Source organism: Ambystoma mexicanum, chromosome 3p (assembly GCF_040938575.1).
Source record: "Ambystoma mexicanum isolate Mex_15411 chromosome 3p, UKY_AmexF1_1, whole genome shotgun sequence".
Taxonomy (NCBI): domain Eukaryota; kingdom Metazoa; phylum Chordata; class Amphibia; order Caudata; family Ambystomatidae; genus Ambystoma; species Ambystoma mexicanum.
Window position 1 is genome coordinate 682,625,613 of NC_090925.1, and position 21,359 is coordinate 682,646,971.

At 45.6% G+C, this 21,359-nt stretch overlaps 1 protein-coding gene across 2 annotated transcripts in view; it reads left to right on the forward strand.

The window, feature by feature from the left end:
• EIF4E1B (eukaryotic translation initiation factor 4E family member 1B) overlaps positions 1 to 21,359 on the forward strand; it is a 170,370-nt gene that overhangs the window by 105,050 nt on the left and 43,961 nt on the right. Inside the window, exons 1-2 of one of the 2 annotated variants that reach the window (XM_069651477.1) lie at positions 2,958 to 3,158; positions 3,261 to 3,345. The exons of the other annotated variant lie outside the window; for it this stretch is intronic. Coding sequence (XP_069507578.1) covers positions 3,319 to 3,345 — 27 coding nt within the window. The 5' untranslated portion in view covers positions 2,958 to 3,158; positions 3,261 to 3,318. Of the gene's footprint in view, positions 1 to 2,957; positions 3,159 to 3,260; positions 3,346 to 21,359 lie in introns of those variants that run through there. 2 annotated transcript variants of the gene reach the window in all.

Consider the following 21,359-nt stretch of genomic DNA (forward strand, 5'->3'; position numbering starts at 1 on the left):
CCTTGACGTAGACAGAATATGCGAAGGTAACAATGCCCATTTCCTCTGCCACTGTGCAACTCAGCAAGGTGTTGTTGACTGGCGTAACCTAGAACCGGGCTCTTATCACTGACCCGCCATAAATGCACCGTCCAGCGGGATTGGGTCGGCGCCCCCAAAAGTGAATATGCGTGCCTTGGGGCCGGGACAGAGGAATCGTTCACAAACACTGACATTGAGGTTGTCTCCTTGTAACACTCCCAGACTGGAAACAAGACATTTTCTTCCTCTTCATCATCCGGAGCTGCTTGATCAACCTGCGCAACATTTGATGAGCGCTGCTGCCGGAAGAACCCCCACTCTCTCTGGGCCTTGGACTACCACTGGAGTATTGGCTCTGCACATTTGTGCATAGTGGTCAGCACCCCCACACCTGCCACAGGTCTTCTCACTGCTGGGCACTCCACAGGGTGAGGCCGGTCATACCCACACTTGGAGTACAAGTGACAGGGGCTGACCCCCTCTCCCGTGGTCTCATCCCCGAGCATCTGGCTCCTCTGCCATGTCCTACAGCACAGATGTCTTCCGTTTTGCTGGACCGTATCCCCAGCCTACATGCAGACGCACATAGTTCAGCTACCTCCTGGCACCGCTCCATGATGCACGGAAGGGTGATGCCCGGGTCCCTCAGGACTTGTCTGCGCAATTTTCCACATGCGCACCCCTGGATTAGTTGGTTCCTGATCATAGTCTGTCAACCCATGCACAGGGCACCGCCAGACTCTTCAATCTTCCATAGAAAGTGTCATCTTTCTGACGGGCTGCCCCCATGAGTAACCTCTCATAGTCTGCGTTTGCAAGGGGGAGAAGGTAGTCATGGAGAGCGTCTTTAGCCACCACGTAGGCGACATCACAGGGTTGAAGAGAGAAAAAACCTTGTGCACCGCCAGCCCAGTACATTACAGCAAGGTGGCTAACTTGCTGTCGTCATTTGTCTCCATCGTGACCCTCAAATACATTTTCAAGTCTGTCCATCCACATCTTCCAGCGTGGCCCCAAGCTCGAAGGTGCACCTGAGATATCCGGCATTGGTGGGAGAGCACCTGGAGGTCTTAAGGTCTGAAGGTGGTTGTTGTGCAGCCATTGCAGGGGGCTGTGCTGGAGTTTGAACCAGTGGCACAGGGGGCTGCGCTTGAGGTAGAACAGGCAATGCATGGGGTTGCGCTGGAGGTTGGCCTGGTAACACGGGGGCTTGTGCCTGAGGCTGACCTTGTGCAGGAGGTTGTTGGGGCGCCACTTGTCCGTCACCATCCATGGCACTGAGCGCACGAGCACCCTTGCTAAAACACACAAAGGCCGCAAATCATACCACCTTCCTTGCAGGCTAAAAGTGCATCACCATCCACATGACCAGCTGTTGCAGTGACAATGTCCAATCCACCATCAGGAGGAATCGCCACTATATGCACAGTTTGTACAAATGTGGGTGAAGTCCCAAAAATTGAGCCAGGTGGGCCCAGGTTTTACACCACTAGCCTAGCAGGCATCCCCTGGATCCACCTTACACTCAGTGAAAACACGATGAAAATAGTCAAGTCATCATCAAAACCACATGTGGTAAAAGCAGCCTTCTGCTGCGAAGCGTTCCAAAAATTGGTCTTGGATGGCCCACCAATACTTTAGAAATGAAGCTGTGACCTTCCTAAGCCCGGCCGCCGACCACGTTGTTTGCATCCTCCCCTTCCTCATACAGCCACTTCCAATAATTAGAGCCAGTTATTCCCATGTACCTACTGATCTTCCCGGGCTGCACCAAGCCACCTCTTCCTCCCCTCCAGGCGTTGCATCCCTTCCTCTCCCTCTTAAGGTAGCCCGTGGTTTTAAGGGGGACTGACTTTGAAATGAATATGCACTATTTTTTTTTTATTGCAACATTTGGTGTAATGCTGTGAAGGAACAATCATTTAAGTTAATAAACTTTACTGAAGATTCTTAATGAATGATCGCTCGTTGTTTGTGAGTGAATGGTGACGGTAACCGCTTGGCATGCTACGTCACCACATTCTAAAGCAGAGCAGTAACATTAGCGGTCCATTGATTATTCAGAAATTATTCATAGCATATTTGCTGACCCTACAGATTTAGGCAGTAGTCTAGTGCTTTTTAAGAAGTACCACCGTCTACAGATTTGGGTGATTAAATTACCTGCCACTGTAAAAAAGCAGTTGGATATATGAGACGCTAAGGCAGCCTGCAGGCCAAAGCATGCAACACATTAATTATTCTGTCTACAAGGTGGGCTGGTAGGTGATTACTTTGATTGGGCCCAGAACAATTAGTGACCTGACAGCTACAAGCACTCTTGCCGGTACAACCCTTAGGTGAACCACCAGTGAAGGCAAGTGGCAGAGCGTAACACCATCACACAGCACCTGCCCATCAGACTGGGGGGGGGGAGAGATATCGGTCTCCATGTCATTTGGTGTTCAACTTGCACTGCAGGAATACATATGTATTGCCCAGCTGCTGCTACAGAGCATTGGCAAACATTGCCTATCAGATCTGTGTGATTACCTTCTGTGTAATTGAATTATACATTGAACATCTTTCCATGTTGTGCTGTTTGATGGGTTGTGTATTTTAGAATGCTTTAATGGTGCCAACAATGTATGTTGTATTTTCCTGTGATGTCATTGCTATCCAAATTATTTTTGAATTTGAAAAATCCTACATCTTATTGGTCACAGAATGTTGGCAAGTATGTCACATAGTGACCTAGTTGAATAATTTCCTGAAGTGGTCAGTGATCTGTGAAACTGAAAATACTGACGAAAATACTGACATGCAGTTACTATTCTGCTCGAGCAACTGCAGGACACCAGAATGGGCACATCCGTGATTTATATTTTTAGTGACATGTTTGCACAACTCTCAATGTGTAGGGCGCTCATTTGAGTTACGAGTGACAGTCTGTCCAATTATGATGGAAGCGTTAACCGCACGGGCATTCCAAAGCAAGGCGGCCGCGCGCACTGCTGTTTACTACGAACGTGTGGCGTCAGCCGTGCAACGTCGCGCCATTTAAATGACATTTGGCCACAACGGCAGTTCTCTGCTTTAACCCGCCCAGAACGCCGCAACTCATCGCACCAGGGAGCTGGGATTAACTTGTCAGCAGTGTAAATTTCGGACTAGCTGGGGATATATGTTTAGTTTTACTGTTTGTCGTACTGAGTCGGGGGGGTTAGAGATTCTACACAGATTGTCTTATTTTGTTTTAGGAATAAGACCCGTTTATCGCTTCGTAAGGTAATTGCTATACAGTCACGCAACAATCTGATGAAGACCGACGAGGTGAATACATGGGTATGTATATATTTAGTCAATATGGAAACTTCACACCACCCATTTTGATTTATGAATTTCCAACTGCATTGGTTTATTTTTGCGAGTTGGTGTTCATATTAGTAACTACTGTGCAAGGAAGTGCTACATGTCAACCATTTTTGGGGGGAGTTGGTTTGACCACATATATACGTGGTCCATGTAAGGTGTGCCTGATATGGTTTTTGCGTATACACGATGGTTGGTGATCAAGAAGGAAGAGGTGGCGTAGAGCGTGATTTAGGGAGCACAATAGTTGTTGTTCAAGGTGGTTGACACAGGTGGCATGAGTGTTATGCAGTTTTCACTCAGTTTTTGAACACACCATTGATCACTTTCTTGCACCGTTGCACTCATGCAATTATTAAGGAAGTGACCATTTTCCAATAACGGAGGTCAGATGAATAACCATTGAATGGAGTTCACGCTTGCACTAATGCAGTACTGTGCAAAATTGACTTGATAAGATTGAGTCGTTGATGATTTATTTTAGTTTTTCCCTTTGTTTCTCCTTTTTTCTTAGCTCTCGCCTTGTATCTCTTACCTGTTTTTCACCTTCCCTTCTCAGATTTGTTTTTCCAACAATTTTTGGTTGGACTAAACAATTGTGTACCACACCATGTACACATCGTGTGTGGAATTTATGGACTTTGATTGTCTTTTATAAAAAGGTCTTCTCATTTTCAACATGTGATTTTGAAATAATTGGCATGCACGTAACCAACAATGATGTGTGATAACTCCAGTGTTTGAATTGGTTATGTAATGCAGGCCCGAGGAAGGCCATGAGGTGGCTGAAACACACGCTGGCTGTTATCGAATTTAGAAAATGAACATAAAGATGGTCTTGTTCTAAAATGTTGAAGTAACCTTGACAATAAGAATACCGGGAGGGTATATGTGCGCAAGTAGCCTAGGTCCAATTTGATTTGAAATCAATATCTAGCTTGCCTTGAAGATTGCTGGTCCTAGTAGGCCACGACCGACGGTTGTGATTCTATTATGGGCATGGACAGCAGTGTTATGCGATGATGCACTTTACTCTTTTTCCCTTATTTTACAGCCACAATAAAACAAACTTGCCTCCACAATCCTTTGTAAATGCTCGTCCCATAAGTCCATTTCCAATCATCTTAATTTGTTCCATATAGAACACCCTTCTGCTATTCCTCATTTCATAGTTGCTGGTCAACTAGTTCAAGACCTCTTTTGGGGCCCAACTGCTCCAACCATATTACGACAACTAATACAATCTGGGGAAAAGGATTTTATTCACCTTTGTGACTGTGGGGAACTACTAGGACTTATCAGAATTCTAAGCAAGGCATGAACTATTAGGTACACTTCGAATCTTTGATTGGACCATTGTTGAAGCATGCATAATCCCTTTACAATGAAAGGTACGGTGGTATGTGGATGCAGTTGCCCCGCTTTTAAGAATGGCGCCCAAATCTGTGTTTAAACCAAAAACTACACACCGCTGAGAATTATCGGAAAGGCTAGGGACTCTTGGCACTGTGTAGTCTGTGTATTCAGTCGTATAACATGCCTGACCATGTGTGAACACCGTACTTGTAAGATCTAATGTGGTGTCAACCTGTGTAAAAAGCCATGAGACAAATCAATAGCACAAAGTTTAGTTTCACAGACCTCTCATTCAGAGGCCAGTCTCAAATATCCCCAAATGGACACCCGGCTTATTTGTACTAGGAAAAGGGGAATAGAGACTGTTACTCCTCACTAATATAGTGACCATGGGATGCTACCCCATAAGTGACCTAATGGGTGGAGATGGTGCCCCTATGGACTGTGCGGCAGGAAGCTGTACAGAATAAATTTGCCAAAAGAATGTCACCACCTCAACCACACCTCCCTGAATGGTATTGCTATCCTGTTCAGTCAACACATTTCAGCATGGCTGATTTTTGTGTGATCTAAAAGTAATGGAATCGCAGGACTTCTGGGTAAGGTTTGAAGGTGTCTGAAATGCCAGACTGTCTATCCTTAAAGTGAACCATGCCATCCGCCTCTTTTCTCCTGAAATATTAATGAAATGTCACTTGCCATTGGGGACCCCTCAACAATTCTCTAAGTGAACATAACGGAAGTGGTTTGCCTTTGGAGTACCAGTCATGCACTGGCCAAAATCGGGTTATTTATAATTCCCCTGAACTGGTAAGGGAACCAGAGCCATCATTGTGAATGGAAGGAATACCTAATGAACCCCATTCCTGCTTGAAGGCGCGAGTTGCCAACCCATCTGATCTAAAATGTCTCATTATTGAGCTAGGAAGCAACCTGATCCAGCTGGATCAGGTCCCACAACGCGTGAACGATCTATAGTGGGTCTGGATGAAGTTCCCAATTTACCAAATCCTCCCGATGCTGGGCGCACTGGAATGTCTGCCCCATATTGTGCATGAGCCTTCACCTCCAAGGAAGGTGGAACTTACGAGAGGGTTTTAATCGTTTTGGCAATTTTCGTTTTATGGACTTTGTCCTTCCCAGTTTTTAGATATAACTAGTGACTGTCCATTCTTATTCTGACCGTACAATGAACCATGCTCATTGTGAGTTATCGAAAATGAGCCTGCAAGAATCTCTAGCAGGTCATATGCCAGAGCAGCACTGGTTTTGACCTCTCCTGCGCCCCGCTACGACCACCCCGATGAAATCCCCAGTGCAGTCCCCATACAGTGCAGCCGGCATCTGACTCGCTATGGTGACCTGGGGCACAACCAAAGATTGATCCTCGAGTGCAGGCTGCCATGAGACCTAGCCATCTTTCTAATTTTGAAGAAATGTTTACCCAGGAGTAGCTTATTCCTGCTAGGAACTGATTGGGCTTTAGGGGCGGACACTTTGTAGTGCTGTGCAAGTTGCTTGAAATGGTTACTCTTTCTAAGCAACTCACGGAAATCTGCACTCAGTTTGCCTCCTGGATATCATCTGGCCCGAGAGAGTTGGAGGGTGGTATTGACAGTTTAAAATTAAATCCTGAAACTGTAATTTCTGAGAGCCTGTTTTTCCAAGTCAGAAAACCTCAATGCACTAGTAATCGTGCTAATGTTTACATTCTTTGTGCCATATAGTGTCCTTATTGAAATGTCATCTGAATGCTGGTGTCTTTTGCTCTCAATTTATTACTCGCCACAATAGCTTTTTAAAATACAATAGGGCTGAGGTAAACCGAAAGGGTGAGGAACAGGGTCGAAATAACACGCATCAATCATGAAATAGTCTCCATCTTGAAGCCCCGATGCCTGACCTGGTGATTGAGGCCTCTTAAGCGGAATACTGTCACCCGCCTCGTAAACAGCAGACTCACCCGCCAAGCCTCCTGCAGGCCCATTTTGTTTCAATGGGCTTTCACCCGCCAAAAACACAATCCGGTGTTTTCACCTGCCTTTGCCACACAAATGGTTGAGAGCTATGTAGTTGTCTTGCAGATATTTTAGGAATGATTCAAATGCGAAATGATGAAGCAAGAACAAATGTATAATCCCTAACCAAATCCAACATGATGGTACTTGCACATGAAGGCCTTCTCGCCACCCTTAAAGATGCTAGGGTGCCCATCATTGATGTGATGACATTAATTGTCTTTATGGCTATGATCTGACCATGCAGATTAAGCCACACATTTTAACGAGTCTAGTCTTTTACTCACAAAGTAGTTAAATGCAGACTTACACAAAAATTGAGAAAGTTTAGCTAAATTGGTGTCATGAGACGTGTTAGTGTATGTGCCATAGTGAGATCGATGGCGTTTAGCCACTTCCAAGATGGAGAGATTTGTAGTTCATGATAAATGGAGGGGAAGCTGCTTTTACGCTTAAATGTTACGCATGTCAGACGAATGCAGGCATTACGTCGACTGAACTGGGAGCTGGTGGGAACCGGTACCAGGAGCGGTCTCCACGCGAAACTAAACCGAGGAGGTAAAAAATTGGCTTATTTGAGCTTGCTGTATGTGGTCTAGTAAACCCACAAAGCAACATTCCCCCCGCTTCCCCCCTCCCACTTTTCTCTGTGTTTTTGTTCAATGGCAAATATTCTTCGTGGGTGGAAACAATCCGAGATTGACACTAATGGATGAATTCAAAAAATAAACCTAAGGTAAATATGATGCTCGTTTAGCGAGCACGTACCTCTACCATTATTTAAAATAATGCCATGTTAGATAATAAACCATGAATGAAGGAATCAAACTACAGAGATGAATCTACCTATGATGGTTGAATACATGTTTCTCTGGCATTCATGAGTTTGAGGCTAAAAATATAAGTTAAAATAGTAATATTGGAGTAAGACACATTAAATTGGCACTGACTAACTAGTCATTTCTTGACAACCGGTATGCAGAATGACGGAAGGATCTAAATTGCCATTTATCGTCTGATGCAATGTCACCTCGATATAGTATACAAAGGTCCTGAGAAGGGAGTTTGCAATTATAGTAAGCCAAAACATTTTGGACAACGCAGAGCCTTAATCTCTTTGGTCGTATTCGGGACACAGAGATTTAACTTTGGTTCACCTATTATAGTAGGGAATGTAATATGCTATAACGTGGATTTGTGGATTACGCTACAGGTGTCATGATGTACTGATATAGCACTTATTTCAATGTTACGGTCTGTCTCTGTATGATAGGGATGCACTTTAATTTCATTTGTCGAATGACAAAGTTGGAGACCTGGATGGTTCTTTTGCCACACGTAATTTACAGATGTTTGCTAACTTGGTACTTTCTAGAATGGATTGGACAGGGGAAGAGCAGAATCGAAAGGACCTAAAAAGAGGAGAGAGACTTGCCATGGCGGGAGGGCTTGCTGACTCGCGCGTTCCCCAGGGCCGAAGTCTTGCTTATGGCACCGGGTGGCATGTGAGGAGCCCCAGGGAGTAATCAAAGGGGACCGAGATGCTTGATGGGGGGGGGGGGGGGGAGGGGTGTGGGGGGGCAGCTAAGCCTTCCCAGGGCCATGGTGTATGTCTGGCTGTCCGGGGGCCAGACTGGATGGGCCCAACAGTATCCTGGGCCCAGGCAGCATACCAAGTGCATGTGGGACCAAGCCTGATTTGCACATGGTATTTCCCCTTCTGCAATGGCTTGGCAGGTGAAAAACAATGGTCTGGAAGGTTGCCCAGGGCAATGCCAGAGGTTCATATTCATTCTAAACCTTCCAGCCATCACCTTTGTTTTATTATGAAAACTTTACCAGCACATAAAATCAGGGAAATGCAGTAGTTGACACAAATGAAGTGTGTATTAAGTGCGGAAACAATGATTTTTTTTAATTGATTGTGACTCGTTCTGTGCAGAGAGCACACACTTGTACAAAGGAGAGCAGAATTGGTGATTTATCGAGTCCTTAAGGCATAAGGCTGACTTTATATCTATACGACCTCCATAACCCTTTCACCCCATTACCCTGTGGACCGTGAAAATGGGAGCATCCTTGAGAGGAGTTCGACCATCCGCACTGTAGGTGTGCGCTGCTTTTTAAAACTTTTTATATGAAATTGGATGATAGATCAACCCCTGGAAAGTGTGGGGCTAATCTGCACACATTTTCCTATGATCACTGCACAACATACATAGACCTGTGTACTCTGGGTGGACACAGCCTACAGGCGCAGTACCCCTCTCAAATTTAATTGGGATATGACAGCCAGGAGTACACCATGGAATCTCATAATGGGAGGGCCACGCCTTTCCCCTGCAATGGCCAGCCTAATTAACTAAAAAGCCATGGATTTTTTTTTTTTAAGCACATACTAATTTGTTAAATTCAAATTGGTCTTCGTGGGGCATGGCTGCAGATGCTAACAAAGGAGACAGGAAATACAACCTTTCAAATGCACTTGTTAGGTTCCCTAGTCTAATTGCCAGGAAAGGCCCTAGGCCGCTCAGGGCAGGTGTGAAAAAGCAGCAGACCTGGTAGATCTTAAAATTAAATTTTACTAAATCGAATTCCAGTCTTCCTTAACTAGCATACGATGGGAGTCCGGAGGATCCCACTGAGGTAGTTTGGAACCTTGAGAGGTTCTAAACTGCCTTTCATTCAGGTACCCAGTTTAGATGGTTGCAGTTCATCAAGCTCCTGAGAAAACGCAACATTTTGAAAAGCCAAGAAATGATGAAAAGAAACCAAAGTCAAGATTTAAGGTCTAGAGAAGAGGCACAGTATTTGGCAGCAAATGGAGACTTGAGTTCAGGTGAAAGAGCATACAGCTAGAAAGCTAAGTGAAGTGCCGTTAATGTTTTTTAAGGTAACGTTGAACTGTTTAGTTTTTCAAGAGACCTCTATCAATCTAGTTATTTAAATTCCTGTTTTGTTGGAAGTTTGCCAGAAGCTTTTACTCGCTCCTCGAGGCACTCTTGGAAGTCAATTGTGAAATTGTCTGTGTTCCAAGGCAACATTCATAAATAGTCTCTCACCCCGGGGTAGCGCGTGTACTAATCCCAACAGCGCTAGTATTTATCTGCATTTTTCTGTAACGGCAGGCCTTTTTGGAAGCGTTTCCGACCTACAAGTAAAGGACCCTGCGTTTGTAGTCTTGGTGCGTGCACACTGTGCCGCACTTGAGAGCCCATTTAGAGTTGACGTGTCTGTCAAATTGACAACTAAGGGACTGCGGTTTCCTTCCCTTTTCAGTGTTTTGAGAGCGTGGTTAGTGAGGCAACTTGGAGCTGACTGGGTTAATGTGCACTGATGCGCTTTCCTGGCGGACAGTATTAAAGGAAAAAACTATTGAGGCAACTCGATCACAATTGTTAATAGAGTTTTAGACTTGGGACAGATAATCTAATTTTCGGGAACCATGATTCCCATTATGTTAAGGTCCTGAGTAAAATGAAGAGCTTAAGCTAGAAAGAAAAAAACGATTGGAAATGTCTTTCTGAGGGATCCATTATAGACTGTTTGGAGTTATTTAGTAAGAGTCAATCTCAAAATAAGCCAAGAGCCCAAGTGAATTACAGAACACATTTAAGGTGTAGAGAAACTCAGTGAAGGAGATTTTCACAACTGCCTTTTTTTATAGCGAAGGCTATCTGGTATGAGAGAATGTAAGTTAAGTTCTACTTGGGAAGTTGGGAAGTATTCCATGTGGTAATGTACAATCTGTATGCTTTGTCCACAGGTCGGTGTCTCCAATGCAGAGCCAGGCTTCAGAGGGGGGCAAGCAGAACCAGTTTATCCACTCCCCGTTTCCCCTGTTTTCTCTGCAATTTAAAACTAAAGGATTGCAGGGGGAACACACCTAGGGAGTCTGTGGGGCCATAGTCTGCTCCTGCAGGAATAAAGAACTGGGACCTGAGCACTGTCAACTTGAAGCCAGCTCCTGTCCTTGGTATTGATTGAAAGTGAAATGTCATGCCTGGGACTACATGTATTGCAGTAGTGTTCCCGTGCAGGAACACCCCCCATTTAGAAGGTACGAGTATGTGGATTGACAGTGCCAGAGAGTCTGGTCTCATCGTAGCCTCAATGGAGACCTGCTGCTTTAATCGGGAACCACAGAGGGCTCCGTTGACCAGTTGACCAGGGAGACACTTTGATCCACAGCAGACAGGAAGATGGGTGGGACTTAGCATTGCATGTTTGCACCCTTTTACTTTTTCTGTTGTGAGGGACTCTGGTTATGACCTCATGCATACTGGAGATCTTTGGTAGGGACCCGTTATTGGTTCATTATGGCAGGCTTAGCCTACACCATTCACTGTGGCCCATTTGGCTTTGAGTGCTCAGACCCTCTTTTTGCAGATTCTGAAGACTTTGCAAGGAGTAACAAGAACTCTGCATTGGATCTGGGCTGAAGGTAGTCTGCCTTGCATCTTACGCCGGTGAAGAAAGGCCAGAACCTCCAAGAGGGAAGTAACCATAAGGTCCTTTGGGTAATGTATCATGCAGTGGTTGGGAAGCAGAGTAACTTGCACCAAATAATGGAACCAACTCTGGAGGTTGGGAAGTTAGTCTGTTTTATTGTCTAAAAGGAGGAGTTAAAACAGACGTCACACAAGCATTCTCAAAGCATTTCATTAAAAAAATCACTTTTAGTAAAATGTGTCGTACTAAGTTGCAATTAACAACTTGCGGGTGTTTGTTATGCTCAAGGGGAACAACTAAGTCTATTTTCTACATGGGGTTGGGTTGCGATTTGACATCTATCAGGTGGACAACTCATGCCGACCCCTAGTGCAAGTAATCTTTAAGTATTAGGTACACAGCATATTATTGCCTCTCAAACTAGAAGGCCTTTTGTTATATGGCCCTCTCTTGGTTGGCACACTCGTGCCAGTCTGGAACATTCAGCTCACTAGCAGCACGTAAGATCATACCCCTGGTGTCAGGTGGTGGACTAGATTACCTCACCAAACAATTAGCCCATCCTCTCTCATGCCTTCTGCCATGTAGATTCTTTGAACTTGGCCTTACAAAGTATCCCTGCGTCTGAGAATATAGGGTAGTGTGAGCACACGCTATTGTAGTTCTGGAACTGCATGCCCAACTACCATTTCTATCCTTGGCTCACATTACAGGAGACCACAATTTGGCCCATCCTGCAGCATTTAATTGCCTTAAATGAATTAAACTTGGCACTCATGGTGCTCTTTCTTTGCATCTTTTTAAAAGGGTGATTCCGCCTCACATTCACCACCTTCAAGAATAGACAACCAGTCTTGGCTGCTTCAGCCCTGACACCAGGCTGTGACAGTCCTCCGCCCTTCTCTCCACTTACTAAAGTTGTGACACTGACGTCCAGCTTATATATAATGGCAGCTCCGGCTACATTCTATTCACTACGTATAGCCATCTTCTTTGATCTCGGTCTACTTGTGTTACTGCACCTGTAAATCTATTGAACGTCTTGCATCTTCTGCAGTGCTCTTCACATGTGCATTCTTCTTTTCTCATATGAAAGTTTACTCAATTCTTTAATCAGTTTCTAGATCCATACATTCTCTTATTCAGCCAGTCTTCTCCATGTCTCATGTTCATTTCTTGTGACGTCACCAGCTCCTTTTCTTTCATATTTCTTCAGGGAGTTACTCCATGTGATTGTCATCTCTGTGGGAATACATCTCATAGGGTTTTCTTAGCGGGTACCTTCTTTCGAATATTCGCCGCAGAATGGTCATGATTGCTGTTGTCAAGCATGGCACATTTTCAGGCACCCAGCATAGAAGTGGGAGGGGGGGTGGTACTTCCTGCAGAGGCATTAGGCTGCTCCTCTACAGAAACAAGATACGTCCCCTAAACATCTGCCAGGGAAAGGGAGATACTGAATCCAGAAGAGCCTCCTGCAGCTCCAAAACCAGTATCCAGCCAGCACACAGCATGCCCCGCTAGGCTCTGCAGCAAGGTCGGAAGTGGTAGTCTCCGAACCACAAGGACAAGGCAGCTGCCTCCAACACTCCTATGATTTGGCCCATCTGCCTCAAGCCCAGTGAAGAAGCTAAGAGTGCATTAAGCATCCACTGATGTCCACCTTACAGGACATTATTAATCAGTCGAACCCCTCTGAGCTGCAATGGATTGCACCGCTGACTGTTACGCCGCTGTCGTTGAAACTATCCGACGCCTCAACCAGTGCTTCACAACTGCTGACCAGCATGGAGGCAACGATTCCTGACCCGCCTTGTAGGCAAGCCTGCAGCAGTCTGTCCAGCCTTGCTCGCAGATTTGCCTGCTGCCTGATGACCACTGCTGTCTCCCATCTTGAAATGTTGCAGAAGCTGCAAGCGCCCTGAAACTGACTTGACTGTCCAGCACCAAGAACCTCCTACAGCTGGTACATTATGGTTCTGTCTCACTGTTCCTTCTCAGAAGGCCCCTAGGGACACTTTAGGATTTGTTGCTCCCTTTGTGTTGAAATCGAGTATCCTTGAACTATTGCCATTACTATAGCGACTACCCTCCTGTCTGTATCCAGAGTGCATCACTTTTTCTTCTTTGGGACTGTTTCCTCTGCATTCACTTACGGGGTGGCTTGTATTTTGTAGTGTGCTAGAACAGTCTGTTGTATTTTGTATACAACAGTGACTGGCTAGTCCATTCTATCATTGGGTAATTGTATTTTCACTGTGTGGCAACTAACAATCCACGACCTTGCGGAGGAAAGACTGCCGTGCTGTCCTGTTAAAGGTTTATAATTTGCTCTTGTTTACATCTGTTCTGATCCCTGGTGTATTGGGTGTGGGGCTGATTGATAGTTTAGAAACAGATATTTATCCCAGGACCACTGGTGCCCTAGAAGTTGATTGGTCAGACTGTGCCTGTAGCCTGTGTCCATCCAGAGTACACAAGTCTATGCTTGTAGTGACAAATCAACTGCCGGGGCACCAGTGATCCAGGGATAATATTGGTTTCTAAACATTCAATCAGCCCCACACCCCTAATACACCAAAAGGGATCTGAACAGAAGCAAACTATAAACCTCCTTGTTCAATTTTGGTAACTGCATGGCAGGCTTATCTCCAAGGTTGTGGATTGTTGGTTAGTTGCCACAGTCAAAATACAATTCCCCAATGATGGAATGGACTATCCAGTCACGGTTGTACAAAAATATCTACTTTATTATTTAACACAGTTCTAGCACCCACCCTGTAAATGAATGCAGAGGACAGACTGCTTCAGAGAAGAAAAAGGGATGCACTGTGGATACTGACAGGAGGCTAGTTGGTAAATGAATCGCAATAGTTCAAGGATACCTGGTTTCAACTCAAAGGGAGCAATGGGTCGTAAAATGTCACTAGGGGCCATCGGAGAAGCACCAGAGCGGACAGAACCACAATGTACTTTGTGCTTGAAGTTCTTGGTGCTCGACAGCGCCGAGTTGGTTTCATGGTGCTTTGCAGCTCCTGCGACAGAGTAAAAGACAGACGGCTGTGGGTATCTGGCAGCAAGCAGTTGGATGAGGCTGTATGGACGGCTGCAGGCTGGCCTACAAGGCAGCTGTGTCTGGAATTGTTTCAGTGCTAGTTGGCAGGTCTAAAGCACTGGTCGAGGCATCTCGGACAACTGTAGCAACTGCGGTGTGACAAGTCGGCAATGGAGTCGGTTGCAGCTCAAGGTGCTCGACTGGCTCAAATGTCCTTTTAAGGCAGACGCTGCTTGATGCTTGTCGATGCACTGCTCCTAGCTTCTCCACTGGACTTGTCCTTTAAGGCAGATGGTCAAAAGCTGAGGAGTGTTGCAGGCACCGTCCTTGTCCTGGGTTTGGTTCAGAGACTCTCTGGCACTTCCCACCTAGGAAGCTTGCTTGCACAGCCTAGCAGGGCATGCTGTTTGTTGGCTGGGTACGTTCTGGAGCTGCTGGAGTTTCCTCACTTCAGTATTTCCCTCTGTTCCCTGGGAGATGTTAAGGGGAGGGATCGTGTTTTCCTCTTTGGAAATCCTGGCCTCCTTTCACTGGCGGAAGCTGTAAGGCAGACTGTACTTTCAGCCAGGTTCCAAATTATTTCTTCTTGTCACTCCTTTCGAAGTCTTCAGATCTGCCCAAATAAGGGGCTCAGCCATTTTATAAAGCAAAATGGGCCACAGTGATTGGTGTAGGCTAAGTGAAGGATTGTCCAGCAGTATGAAGGTAGGAACAGTAGTCCATTGCTCGACGGACCTCGTCCACCCAGCCGCCTTACGTTAACAGCACAGAACGTAGCACACTAGAGGACAGGCACCAGGATTCCATTACAACAGTTCCATTACCATTCCTCCCCTCCCCGACCCCCAATAGAGTGGCACCAATCAGGAAAGAAAATAATAAGAACCAGAAAAATTAAACAGAAAAGAACATAGAAGTAACAAAGGAAATAAACTATTTCCAATGAAACGCTGAAATAAGGGACAAAACAAATCAATCCACTTCCTGGCACCCCAAAGTGCACTCTCAACTTGATTGGAGGTAGTCTAAGCTTTGAAGCGTGAGCAGAACCGACTTGTTTCTCAGAGCTCTAGCCCACTGCTCCTCACCAGGCATGGCAGAAACGCCACCCATACCCAATTGCCCATCAGTGACACCCAGTCCCACACACTCAAAGGTAACTGGGACACTTGCCCCCTCACTTCTTCTCCGCTCACACCACTCCCCCATTCATAGCCTTACTAGACCTGGAACCCTCACACACACACCACTCGCCACTTACTGCCATATCGGAACCCTCATCAAATCCCCAATTACAATCATCCAGCATAATGGGACCTTGCCCGGAGAGCGCAACAGTAGAATCCTTCTGCACCACTGACCTGTTTGCTCCACCTCGAACCATCATCCAGTCCAACATAACCGGCAGCGACCTTCACCACAGTGCAGAGCCATGCAATACTACGTCCTTTAGGTGCAAATCTTGGTTTTTTTCACCCAAACACAATCACTGACCAACACTTCAGGAGGCTTCCTCTTCGATTGCTGTAAATCCACCTTCTCCTGACGCATTTGCATCCTCTAAAAATATTCAGCCATGTTCACTTCCGAATATACACCCCAACCAAGGGCAACAGTCCTCAACTTGAAACCATCCTTTCAACTCCTTGTGAGTTCAAAAGGGTAATGTCTGGTGACAAATGGTGGGCGTCTATAAGCAGACAACGCTTTAGATGGCACTTCAGTCCACACAAGTCCATTAGCAACAGCTAATTGAATTGCACCCTTAACAAATTGAACGTTCATCCTCTCCACCAAACTGTTAGCTGAGGGATTGTACAACGGGGTCCTGTGGTGCCTCATTACCAAATTCTTCAAAAATGCCTGCATGCAAACTGATTTCTTCTGTCAAACATTGTACTGGAAATTCTCAATTTACTCAGCAGTTACCGTCTCTACAGTGGCTTCTACCCACCATGAAGTATAATCCACTAGAACTACAACAAACCTCCGCTCTCCATCCAGAGTGTCCATGGGTCCTACTACGTCCAAAGCCAACTTGGACCACACCACCTTGGACCTCTGCCAAGTATACCGGCTCTGGGCGTATCACTTTGCTCTGAACACTTACTGAACATGCAACATACTCCACCTGCTCCTCATCCATAACTGTCCACCAGTATGACTCCCACAATCTTCTTCTGGTCAACAATCTACCCAAATGTCCTTCATGTGCCAAGCTTGCAAGCTTGGACCTTAAACTGAGGGGGAAATAACCTGTGCCCTCAACACCCTATAGGCCCTCGGATAACTCATTCACAATGTGCACATAACCTTTTCCTTCCTCTTTGCTTTAGATCTTTTCAGCCAATTCTCAAACCTTCCTTAATTAATGCTAGTTCTGAATCCTCTGTATGCTTCTTATTCCACTTTTATCAATGGCTGGAAGTATGCATGCAATTTGGATGTTTTCCTCATCCTCTTCTAGCTCCTGACAGACCCTGGGCAGACGGGACAAACAATCCGCCACCACGTTCTTCATCCCAGAGGTATGTTCCACCCTAAAATTTAACTCTTGCAAATCCACCATCGATCTCGCTATCCTAGGCGAGACAGATCCCATTCCTTTAGTTAACATGAAAATCTGGGGTTTGTGATCCGTTCGGACAACTTTGGGGATAGCCTTTGAATTAGGCGCCCAGGTTACTGCCAATGTTTCTCTTTGAAACACGGCATAGTGCTTCTCAGCATCCTTAACACTCTAGATGCGAAGGCAATGGGCAGATACTTTCCGCCCTGCCACTGCTCCAACACTCGCCCAAACCAACATCACTAGTATCTACAGTAAGCAGTTTTGCTCCTAGCATTGAATGAACTCGGCAACTGAGCACGGTCGACCTCCTAATTTACAAATTCGTGTTAACAACTCGGAAAATCTGACATTCTTTTTCAGTAATGCATGCATGTGAAAGATCTTTTCTGCAGAAGACTGAACCTAACATAATATTCTGTCATGCCCAGGAAAGTTCCGAGTTGCTCTCTGTTCACCGGAGAGGGTGCCTCTGTTATGTCACACTTGCAACACAGTTGTGCCACTTTTCCTTAAAACATTCATCATTTGAACTACCCTTGCATCGTGCTCTTTTACAGTCTTTACCCTGTCAAACTAGAAATTATATCGTGCCTCCTACTGCTATGAATATATGTATATTGGCCTACGCCAAGCTGCTAACAAGCTGCTTATAAACTACATGTGAATAAACTCGCATTGCAAGGTCCTGACCTTTAGAAACCATGTAAACTGTCATTTTGGGTCAAGCCGCCATTTTAGGTCTTCTTGCTCTATAAAGTCACCATGTGAGCTAAAATGGTAGCCTACGTTATTCAGAACAGAACTCGATTGTCATGACCTCTGTACAGCTAATGTATAACTTGCCTGCAGGCCACTTGTTTGGGTCATGAGCTGAAACCTTGTCCTTCTGCTGACCTGTGTGCAATGGATTACCTGTATCACCGAAACTGACCTATAATTGAATGAGAACACCTGCTTAACTACATTGTATAAACTAAGTCCCGCATTGTAATGTTAGGCCTAGAGCATACATTACCATTTCTTCTTGTTAATGTATAAACCTAAGATGAACTAGATTTGACCTGGCAAGGGACCCTAGAGCAGTAACCTATTTATGGTTAACCTGCAGAAAGGCTGGACAACAGGCTGGAGAAATGTATAAAAGCCTGACTGTTTCAATGAATATTTGCACTCACTGAGCACACCGAACCACGCCGGAGTTCGCTGTGTTGTACTGAGGGTCGATGGCTATCTGAATTTTCTTCTGTTCTTTTGTAACTGGATTCAGTATAAAATAAAGTACTTTGTATGTTCCTTTGTAACCTGTGTTTGGTGTGTTTCCTTTTTGGTTACCCTGCCTCATATTTCCTTGTTTTCACAACCCCATACCAAATGTCATCTTAAAAATAACTTGTGCCTCATACTACCCTTAAGGTCTTCATCAAGTGTTGGAAAATGGCAGAAGCAGATGCTAAACCAAAAGGCATACAGCAAAATCTGCACGCCCCAAAAGCCATGACAAAGGAAGTTAAGAGTCGGGACTCCTCATACAAATTAATTTGGTGGTAGGCCGGAGACTGGTCAAACGTTAAGAAGCATGTTGCCTGTCCAACAGTTGACGTGAGTTAATTTATGTTGGGCAAAGGATGATGGTCAACCCATATATTGGCGTTGAATTCCCTGGTGTCCACACATCCTGAGACTCTGGTCTGCCTTGCTTGCCAAAGCTACTAGTGATAACCATTCTGAGGACTCGATTTCCTCTTATTCCTGCTTCCATTAGTTTACCCAAGTTGCTCTTTAGTCCTTCCCTGGCCATTATTGGCAACCTTGTGGGCTTTGGGGCCAGCCCCTCCAACCCTGTTTTGTAGGAAAAACCTTTCAGCATCCCAAAATTATCTGAAAGAATGGTGGGAAATGTATCCCTTAATTACTCCAGACACATGTTCAATTTGCTTTTGCTCACCCTCCTATAAACACAGTACAGGAATGGCTGTATCTGGGCGTATTTCAATCTCTAAGGCAGCTTGCTTGTCCCAACGTAGGACACATTCACCCTTGTGAGCAGCATAGAACGTCCCTTCAGTAGCGCGGCCCTTGAATTCAATTTGAGCCCACTCGTACCCAAGAACCTTTATGGGTACCTGACCATAAGCATGTGGATTGATATCAGCAGGTTTGAGTGTAGCTAACTCCCTTCTGTAGCTTTTTCTATACAATTTGGGAGATCATGGTGTTATGGTGACCCTGAATTTACCAGCATTTCAATTTGTGCACCATGTATAGTGATCACATCCCATGGCCCTTTCTTGGGAACTCCTCCCACATGCAATAACACACCTGTGTGCGTTCCTTCACTTAATACCCTACCACTCCATTTCCTTCACCCTCCACCATTCTCACATTGGGTCATCCTGCCGTATTAGTTTTCCACATCCAGGCAAAGTGCCCTCTACCATTACACCTTCTACAGTCAACATTCCATGCTGGGCATTCCCTCGCTCCTGTGGAGTGACCTGTCCATCCACACCTCCTGCAAGACTGTCTGCCCATAGGCGGTTCTCTGTTCTTGTTTGCTCCTCTGTCAAATCTCCCTTCATCTCTCCTCCATTTCTCTTCAGTATGATCGCTTGTACTTGTTCTCCCTGGTTTGTCTTGTCGTTTTTCTCAGTTACCTGTATGATTATTCTATCGCTTTGGCAATCTCTATTACTGTCTCCAGGGGAGAATCTCTGTTTAGCCACTCTCCCTCCTTGGCATTACTTATTTTCATCAGGACCTGGTCTCTTATGCATTCCTCCAGTGCACCATTGAACTTGCAGGTTGCGATGAGGGTGCACAATGCTGTGATGTATGCATCAATTGACTCTACCAGAACCTTGTGGCCTCAAAGAAAGGATACCTTTCCAACACTAAATTGGTCCTCTTGCCGATTTTTCTGCATGGTTGCATACATGCTCACAACCGTCTCCCCTTCTCCAATCGGAACAAGTATATCCTTGCACGGCAGGTGCCTGAACACACTCAGACCTTCGGTTCCTACACAGTTAACTAATGCAGCTTCCCTTTCATCATCTGAGTACTTTGCTCCACTGGCTACCCTAAGATGCACCTTGAAGGCGTCAATCAACAAATCCCATGTTGGGTGGTTCGCCTTTGCTTGCAATGAATGCGGGGGGGGGGGGGGCGAGTGCTGCTTTGCTGCATAATGGTATTCTAACAAAATCCTTGTGAAGAGCCAAATTAAGTGCTTCCTCTGCAGCGAATGAACATATCTTTGTGGGGTCCAGACGCTCACATTTGTTGCACCACAGTTGCAGGACCAGCGTTTTAATTGATCGCACAGTTATGGAGCTGCGGGGCCTTTCCTCGTTTTTACGTCCCTTGGTTGTGTATGCATTGCCAAGGGACCCAAGATGGGCACCATGCATGGCATGCCTCAGGGTCCTTTCCTCAGACCTTCTCAGCAAGGACGGCTGCACTTGAGCCGCAGTTTGGAAAGGGTGCTAACGGGCATTGCTGGCGCCGCTTTCTTTGCTGGGTGGGCAAAAGTGGGTGCCCATTGTGGATTCTACCATCGGGCCACACAGGATATGGAAAAGATGCGACTCCCCCACCCCCTACACCTCAGATTACTGCTGGGTGTGGGATGGAGCCGATGGGTGTGGTGAGGAGTGTACACGCTTAAAGGTTCCTGAAAGGTCTGCATCTCATCTCTTGTCACCAGTTAAGGATTGTCCAGCAGTATGATGATGGGAACAGTGGTTTATTGCTGAATGGACCTTGTCCACCCAGCCACCTTACAACATTAACGGCACCGAACATGGAACCCTGGATGAGGCACCAGGGTTCCATTACAACAGTTGCAATACACTAAGCCTACCTTCATGAACCAATCCTGGGTCGCCAGCAACAATCTCATGTATGCATTAGGTCATAACCAGAGTGCTTTGCAACAGAAAAGGTAAAGGGGTGAAAACATGTAATACTACCACCCATTTTCGTGTCTGTGGATCAAAGGGTCTCTAGTTAAATAAACTCTCTGCGGTTCCTGATTAAAGCGGCAGGTCTCCCTTGAAGCTGCATCGAGAACAGACTGTCCATCAAACCACAAACTCGTAACTTCTGAATGGGGTCCTTCTGTGGTGGTTGCCTAGTCCCAGACATGACTGGTCACTATTCTGATACCCAGAGGTGCGAGCTGGCTTCAGATTGACAGATGCATATCAAAGGTTGTTGGGGTTACATGTCTCCTTTGTTAACATGTGGTCCTGTTTGCAGTATACTCTTAGTATGTTATGTTAATTGCTGCCACCATCTGCAGAGGGTAAACTGACATGGTGGGGTCCATTGAGCCTTTGATAGTAAGGCTGGCCATGGTAGGAGGGATTTGATCCCCCTTCTGAGATGCATCATGTACTCCATCTGTCAGATTCCAACTAACTAAATGACCAGGAGGACTGCACCTGTAGGTTGTGTCCACCCAGAGTACACTGGTTATTGTGTATGTCGTGCAGTGAGCTTAGGAAAATGTTTGCAGATTAGCCCCACACTT